The sequence below is a fragment of the Oryctolagus cuniculus genome, chromosome 8 (assembly GCF_964237555.1).
Source record: "Oryctolagus cuniculus chromosome 8, mOryCun1.1, whole genome shotgun sequence".
Lineage (NCBI taxonomy): Eukaryota > Metazoa > Chordata > Mammalia > Lagomorpha > Leporidae > Oryctolagus > Oryctolagus cuniculus.
In genome coordinates this window covers 139,658,065-139,667,038 of record NC_091439.1, presented here as the reverse complement: position 1 = coordinate 139,667,038, position 8,974 = coordinate 139,658,065, and the positions used below count along the sequence as shown (strand labels likewise).

General features: G+C 41.6%; 1 protein-coding gene across 1 annotated transcript in view; it reads left to right on the top strand.

Annotated features, from left to right (window-relative positions):
• Positions 1-416: 416 nt before the first annotated feature.
• LOC138843608 (zinc finger protein 717-like) overlaps positions 417-8,974 on the top strand; it is a 94,317-nt gene continuing 85,759 nt past the window's right edge. Inside the window, exon 1 of the mRNA XM_070048283.1 lies at positions 417-1,445. Within this exon, the coding sequence (XP_069904384.1) occupies positions 1,443-1,445 (3 nt within the window). The 5' untranslated portion in view covers positions 417-1,442. The remainder of the gene's footprint in view (positions 1,446-8,974) is intronic.

The following is an 8,974-nucleotide window of genomic DNA, read 5'->3' as shown; positions in this document are numbered from 1 at the left end:
GCAAGTTGAATCCTAATTTGAAGACCACTAACCACTAAAACAGATACAGAAGCAAACCTTCAGTTATAGAAAGACAAAATATTCCAAACATTTAAGAAATAAAAAAAAAACCTATATTTCCCAGATGCGCCAAAGTATAAACAAGCGGAGAATATTTTCAGATTTCTTTTAGAAAGCCAGCATTACATTGATTATGCTGTAAGTTGACCAGAACTTGAAATATGAATTAAGTATGAACTTCTCTTTCACATACAGAGGTATAAATCTTTAGTATTTTATAAGAAATTAAACCACATATGAAAATATGAATAATAAGTGACATATAATAAAAAATACAAGAAGTGGTTAACATTTCTAAACAAGCCATGTAAATTTTCCAGGTAGGTGAAAAATTCAAGAGGAAAATCACATGACAATTTAATTTTGAAAAACATTAAAAATCCGCACGTAATTAAAAACTTGCTAGCAGTATAGTAAAAAAGCAGTGGCTTTCTTATTCTGATCAAGATTGTTTAAAAGGCTCCTACAACGAACAGCACAATTAATACAGAATAATTGACAGCTTTTTCCCTGGAAGGAAACCTAGACCAGGAAGTCTCCACTACCTCCAGCTTCTTCCTGGGGGAGTAGTGGGGGTGGGAGAGCAAAGAGAAAAATAATGTGTAATTTCTAAACAATAAATTGTCAGTATAGTGGAGATATTTATTTAGAGAGAATCCATAAGATCTAGAAACAAACACAACTGATAAATGAATTTAATGAGGTTGCGGGAAAGATCAGTGGTTTACAAATCCACTAGATTACCAAAGAAAGAAAGCAATAGACGCTATCAGAGGTCAGCAGGCAGAGTGGACAACGAATATTCACAGGACACAAGAGACAGACTGATTAAAGTACGCTATTTCTTTAAGTACTATTCCAGTCAATATCACATAGTAATACAATGGCCCAACAGGAAAATGAGCAGAATACGAGGAAAGCGAAGGCTCCGGCAGCGGATGCACAGAACTGCGCTCACTGAGGCAGGCCGGCCAGCGCCAGGCAGGCTCCACAGGGAGAAGGACTGGACCCAGGGCGAGGCCAGCGGGCGGCAGGAGCTGGGAGTGCGCGCCCTGGGGCGGCCACTGCAGACCTGCCCAGGCCTGCGCTCCTGTTCCCGTGCAGGACACCTGACAGCAGGGGTCCTGCTGTGGGGGTGCTGATTGGCTCCGTCCTCTGTGACGTTGCGTGACGCCGGGCCGGCAGACTGTCCAGTCAGACACGGGGCCGTCCACGCTGCGTCAGCACGCGGCCTTGGCGTCACAGTCGTCTTAGCGTTCCTGCAGAGTAAGGTCAGAGGAGGCAGAGTGGCCGCTGCGAGGCTCCCAGGTGAAGTCGGGCTCTGCCTCTGTCGACCTTCGCTCCCCGGGGACGCGGGCACCTGGGGAGCCGGGCACCGCGACATGGTGAGTGTGTGGCCCTGGGGTCCGAGAGAGGAACCCGGAGCCGCAGGCCGGAGGACGCGGGCCCAGCGCCGTGGACTCCGTGTTGGCGCTGGCTCAGGGATCCCTCGGCCCCCCAGACCTGTGGGGTGGGGGCTCTGCCAGCACCCAGGACCCCCGAGGTCCTGCCCCTTCCCTGCCCGCAGAGGCTTCTCGACCCCGGAGCCATAGCGGGCAGCTGTGTGGCTGCAGCTCCGCTCTCCCCGGTTGTGCAGGGGTCACGGGGTGGTCACTAAGGAGAAGGCGGCTCTGTGTGCAGTGCGGTTATGCGGTTCATGCGGGGCAGGCGCTGTGGGTTCCTCCTCCCTTCCCCACACGGACCTGGTTCCCCCCGAGATTTCTAAATATGTGGCTGCAGGGTCTTTTCCAGGGCTCTGACCTCTTCACGTAGCTGTTTCTGGGACGTCTCAGGCCGTTTTCTGTTTGCAGTAACACAGTAACATAGACTGAGTAAGATGGAAACCGAAGTTTTATTTGGCTCAAAGTTTTAATCCCAGGTTTTAGAGGGGCAGGAGGCCCCTGTAATTTGGTACTTAGGTATCATCGTAGCCCTTACAGTTCCTCCTAACAGATGCCATCTGTATTTGCACTTTCAAAGTAGAAATTTTGGCTGCTCAAATTTTTGTGTGTTTTAAAAATGATTTCTGTTCCATGAAAGCCTTCTCAATCCCGAAGATATGTCGAGTTTACTAAGTTATTTTGAAAAAATATTTTTAAAAAATCATGGACAATTCACATTATCTTTTGATTACATTTTTAATAACTTTCTGGAATCCTCTTGTATGTCTATATTATGAAATTATTAGGACAATCTAACATATCCATCACCTTACACCCCTGTGTTATTAAAGAATATGTAAGATATTAGCAAGTTGTGAGTATGTGATATCATACTCACCTACTTATTGTGTTGAATATTAAGGTCTTGAGGTGTTAATTTACCTCGTAGCTGCAAATGTGTGTTCAGCTAACATTTTCCCATGTCCTCATTCTCAGCCCATGATAACCATCATTCTGTTCTGTGATTAAGTGTGATTTTTTTAGGTGACACATATGAGTGAGATTGTGTGGCATTTTTTTTGTGCATTATTTCAAATAGCCTAATGTCCACATTCATATTTTTGGATCCTTGTTCTGACAAAATGGAAGAATTTCCTTTTTAAGGTTGGCTGTGATTTCAGTGTGTGTGTGTGTGTGTGTGTGTATGTGTGTATCACATTTTCTTTATTCATCTGTTAACAATGGGGTTTCCGTATCTTTTTCTTGTAGATAATATTGCCATTAATGTGGAGATATGTGCCTATTTGAGATACTGATTTGATTTCCTTTGTATACATATGCAGTAGTGGGATTGCTTTGTCATATGTTCTATGTTTAATTTTGATTGAAGACCTACACAGTGTTTTCTATATTGGATATACCAATTTACTTTCGCAGCAACAATTTTTATATTTTTTCCTACCTGGTCCAATGTTATCTTTTTGATTTTGGATAATAATCATTTTAACATATATGAGATGATAACCATTGTGGTCTTGATTAGCATTGTACTCTTCATTAGCAGTTTTGGAGCCCCCTTTCAGTTACCTGTTGACTACTTGTATATATTTAATTGAAAACTGATCAATCCTTTGTGCGATTTTTATTACAGTATTTGCTTTTGAGTTGTCTGTGTTCAAACTCAGGCTTTCCAATACTTTCTTCCATTCCTTGCTTTATCTGTTCTGTTTTTCCTATCGTATGAAGAATATTTCTTAGATTTTTGCAGCCTTTGCTTTTTCACTTGTGCTTTTAGTGTCATATGTAAACAATCATTGTTGAGACTAATATCAATGAATCTGCTTCCATTTGTAAGGGGGTTTATATTCTCAGACCTTTTATGTAAGCCTTCAATTCATTTTGAGTTGACTTTCATGCCTGGTGTAACATAAAGATACTATATTTCAGTTTTTGCATGTAGATGTCCAATTTGCCTCTGCTTCAGATGTGGTCACTAAATAGTGTGTAGCCACTTGGTAACTGGTGTTACTTGCTGGACCCAGCACCCCCAAAGATGTGCCTCTAACAAGGCAGGATCCAGGCAGAAACTGTCACAGTCCAGTTTTCCCTAATCTGCCTTGTCTCCCAGACCCATTTGCTGTGCTCTGCTGCTCTTCCCTGTCTGCATCTATAGACCTCAGACATGAGCATGCACAGAGAGAGACATGTGAAGCAGTGTGTAATGTTGGGGAGAAGCAGAAACCATGTAGTAAAGGGGCTGGGCCCAGAAGGCTCTGTCTCCTTTCTCCGAAATCCTTGGATATATGGAGGCACTTCCAAAATTCATCGAGGGATCGACATTTGGCACCTGTTACAACCCTGCTTAGTATGTCCGCATCCCATATTGGTGTGCCTTGTTACAGTCACAGACTCTCAATTCCAGCTTTCTGCCAATACTCACTTTTGGAGGGAGTGGTGGATGAAGTATGTGTGTCCCTATAACCCACATGGAAGATTCATATCATCTGGGAAGCAGAACTGATGGGGTCCTCCATGCAGAGTGGATGGACATAAAGTGTTCCTTTGCTGCAATGTGTGTTGGTGATCTGGAAAATGACACACTCCATCATGAACTTCCTTATGTCAAACAATGATGCACAACTGAGAAAAGGAGGCCACTCAGGTATTTAGGCATTTTTCAGTTAGTCTGTGCAGCTGCCATCCCCACAGGGAAGGAGCACAACTGGAATAGTCCCACTCTGACCACATGGATGCAGGAGGTTTATTTAAATTTTGAAAATTAATTTTATTCATATTAAAGTCACAGTGATCTCTCAGCCACTGTTCTCACTCCAGATATTCACAATACCTGGGATTGAACCAGGTTGTGATGTGAAAACATCAGGTTTTATGAAGTGAAGATCGCAGAACTCAGTATGGGTGGGCACAGACCCAAGTATTTGAGCTGTTATCTGCTGCCTTCTAGGGTGCACTTTAGTAGGAAGCTGGATTGGAAGTGGAGTGGAAATCAACCCACATATCCTAATATATGATGTGGGTCTCTAAAGAGCCATATTACATGCTGTTTCCCAATGTTCACCCCTCTATTATTTTAAGAGGACTCCTGTAACAGTCCAAACCAACCCTGCTGGCCCTGATGTTTATAGTCCCTAAAGTTAAGCTATGCAGACCCTCAACACCATAGAAAATACCCAAACACAACCACCCAATGGAGTGTTCACAGCAGCAGCTTCCTGTTGTGCTCATCACCCAGAACTGTGCAGCTAGAGGTGTGCATCAGGTGCTGTTCTCCCTGACATCTCTTCATCCATTTTCCACATGCTGGTACCACACCTGGCCATCCTCATCAAGTGATCACTACTGGATGCTGTGCTAAAGGGAGATCCCAAGTTGTCTCATTTCAGGTGAACCTCATGTGTTTCAGATACTCCTTGGCACTGATGTGGCTCATCCCTCCAGTCTCCATAGCAGGTCCCTTGGCACAGTAGTTCATGCACTCCATGGGCACCTCTGTGGGTGACAGTCACCTGTTTACTGGGCTCATAGCCTGCACTTTTCCTCCAGCCCCTCAGCAACATCAGCACTCAAGTAGGCCATGGTAGAAGTTGCTTTGTGAATCACAACATATTGGTAGCCCGTGTTCTGAAATTTGTGTCTGTAACTTACCAGTTTTGCCCCTTGTCAAGGCTGGAGAAAAAGAAGAAGAATACTTCTGATTACCACAACCTAAGCAAGGTCACACCTCCTTTTACCAGTCAGTGTTAGTATCTTCTAAGATGCTCAGACGCCTCTGCCTTAAGTTTGCATTATTGACATGGAAACAATATCTTTTTTGGTGTCTGTGACAGGCTTCATTCACTTTTACATTTGGAGCCAATGATACAGCTTTATGAAGCTTCTGAGGCATAACTCAGTAGTCCCCCACTGGTTCATTGTCTATGTTGATAGTATCTGCCTAACCTCTAAGTACTACCTGGTATCCATTTGTGACACTATCTGATTGACTTCCTTCTGAAAATTAACCAGGGGCCAGTGCTGTGTAAAGCCTCCACCTGCAGTGCTGGCATCCCACATGAGCACCAGTTCAAGTCCCAGCTGCTCCATTTCCAATCCAGATCTCTGCTATGGCCTGGGAAAGCAATACAAGATGGCCCAAGTTCTTGGGTGCCTGCAGCTGTGTGGGAGACCCTGAAGAAACTCCTGGCTCCTGGCTTTGGATTGGCTTTGGACTGTTGCGGCCAATTAGGGAGTGAACCAGCAGATGGAAGAGCACCCCCCCATCCCTCTGCCTCTCCTTCTCTGTATAACTTTGACTTTCAAATAAATAAATACATCTTATTAAGAAAAAGAAAGTTAACCAAGAGGAATGTGCATAATTAGGCCTCACATTTGCAGTTGAACTCTTGGCCTTGTCAGAGTGATGATAATATCGTAGAGCCACAGAAATGTGAAATTTCAGTCCATTGCATGTCCTGCCTTGTACCATATTGTAAAACCTTATATCCATCCCCTATGTATGGCCTTTCTTCTCTTCTCCCTCTCCATTTCAGAGGAAATGAAGAATAATGGAAGCTTTGGAGATAGACTTAAGAAGTACATCATTGGCCTTATTTCTAATTCACTGTATGCATTATATAAGTTGTTTAAACTTTACACTTTCTAAGGTCATTTTTCACATCTGTAAAATAGCCATAAAAATTATTTATTTCATTGTTTGTTGTGAGAATACTCTAATAATGGCAGGGCAAAGTTACAACCTTTCATTAGTCACATTGAATATTAATGGCCTGAACTGTCCAGTTAAAAGACACCGATTGGCTGATTGGCTCAAGGAACAAAACCCATCTATTTGCTGCTGACAAGAAACACATCTGTCCAACAAAGATGCATACAGACTGAAAGTGAAAGACTGGAAAAAGATATACCATGCCAACAGAAATGAAAAAAGAGTGGGCATAACCATCTTAATATCGGACAACCTAAACTTTACCACAAAAAATGTTAAGAGAGACAAAGAGGGACACTATATAATGATTAAGGGATCAATTCAGCAGGAGGATATAATAATTATCAATGTATATGCACCTAACTACAGGGCACCAGTTTATTTAAAAGATTTCTTAAGGGACTTAAAGGGAGACTTAGACCCCAATACAATAGTACTGGGGGACTTCAATACTCCACTCTCAGAAACAGACAGATCAACAGGACAGAAGATCAACAAGGATACAGTAGATTTAAACGACACTATAGCCCAAATGGATCTAACAGATACCTACAGAACTTTCAATCCTACTGCTAAAGATTTTACATTCTTCTCAGCAGTACATGGAACCTTCTCTAGGATTGACCACATACTAGGCCATAAAGCAAGGCTCAGCAAATTCAAAAGAATTAGAATCATACCATGCAGCTTCTCAGACCATAAAGGAATGAAGTTGGAAATTAGCAACTCAGGAATCCCAAGAGCATACACAAACACATGGAGATTGAACAACATGCTCCTGAATGAACAATGGGTCATAGAAGAAATCAAAAGAGAAATCAAAAATTTTCTGGAAGTAAATGAGGATAACAGCACAACATACCAAAACTTATGGGATGCAGCAAAAGCAGTGTTAAGAGGAAAGCTTATATCAATAGGTGCCTACATCAAGAAATTTGAAAGGCACCAAATAGATGAGCTTTCAATTCACCTCAAGGATCTAGAAAATCTACAGCAAACCAGACCCAAATCTAGCAGAAGAAGAGAAATAATTACAATCAGAGAAGAAATCAGCAGGACGGAATCCAAAAAAAAAAAAAATTACAAAAAATCAGCCAAACGCGGAGCTGGTTTTTTGAAAAAATAAACACAATTGACACCCCATTGGCCCAACTAACTTAAAAAGAAGGGAAAAGACCCAAATCAATAAAATCAGAGATGAAAAAGGAAACGTAACAACAGACACCACCGAAATAAAAAGAATCATCAGAAATTACTACAAGGACTTGTATGCCAGCAAACAGGGAAACCTATCAGAAGTGGATAGATTCCTGGACACATGCAACCTACCTATATTGAACCAGGAAGACAAAGAAAACCTATACAGACCCATAACTGAGACAGAAATTGAAACAGTAATAAAGGCCCTCCCAACAAAGAAAAGCCCAGGACCAGATGGATTCACTGCTGAATTCTACCAGACATTTAAAGAAGAACTAACTCCAATTCTTCTCAAACTATTCAGAACAATCGAAAAAGAGGGAGTCCTCCCAAATTCTTTCTATGAAGCCAGCATCACCTTAATTACTAAGCCGGAAAAAGATGCAGCATTGAAAGAGAATTACAGACCAATATCCCTGATGAACATAGATGCAAAAATCCTCAATAAAATTCTTGCTGACAGAATGCAACAACACATCAGAAAGATCATCCACCCAGACCAAGTGGGATTTATCCCTGGTGTGCAGGGATGGTTTAATGTGCGCAAAAGGATCAATGTGATACACCACATTAACAGACTGCAGAAGAAAAACCATATGATTATCTCAATAGACGTCGAGAAAGCATTTGATAAAATTCAACACCCGTTCATGATGAAAACTCTAAGAAACTGGGTTTGGAAGGAACATTCCTCAATACAATCAAAGCAATCCATGAAAAGCCCATGGCCAACATCCTATTGAATGGGGAAAAGTTGGAAGCCTTTCCACTGAGATCTGGTACCAGACAGGGATGCCCACTCTCACCACTGTGATTCAATATATAGTTCTTGAAGTTCTAGCCAGAGTTATTAGGCAAGAAAAAGAAATTAAAGGGATACAAATTGGGAAGGAAGAACTCAAACTATCGCTCTTTGCAGATGATATGATTCTTTATTTAGGGGATCAAAAGAACTCTACTAAGAGATTATTGGAACTTATAGAAGATTTTGGCAAAGTAGCAGGGTATAAAATCAATGCACAAAAATCAATAGCCTTTGTATACACAGGCAATGCCATGGTGGAGGAAGAAATAAGATCAATTCCATTCACAATAGCTACAAAAACAATCAAATACCTTGGAATAAACTTAACCAAGCACATTAAGGATCTCTACAATGAAAATTAGAAAACCTTAAAGAAAGAAATAGAAGAGGATACCAAGAAATGGAAAAATCTTCCATGCTCATGAATTGGAAGAATCAATATCATCAAAATGTCTATTCTCCCAAAAGCAATTTATAGATTCAATGCAATACCAATCAAGATACCGAAGACCTTCTTCTCAGATCTGGAAAAAATGATGCTGAAATTCGTATGGAGACACAGGAGACCTAGAATAGCTAAAGCAATCTTGTGCAACAAAAACAAAGCCGGAGGCATCACAATACCAGATTTCAGGACATACTACAGGGCAGTTGTAATCAAAACAGCATGGTACTGGTACAGAAACAGATGGATAGACCAATGGAACAGAATTGAAACACCAGAAATCAACCCAAACATCTACAGCCAACTCATATTAGATC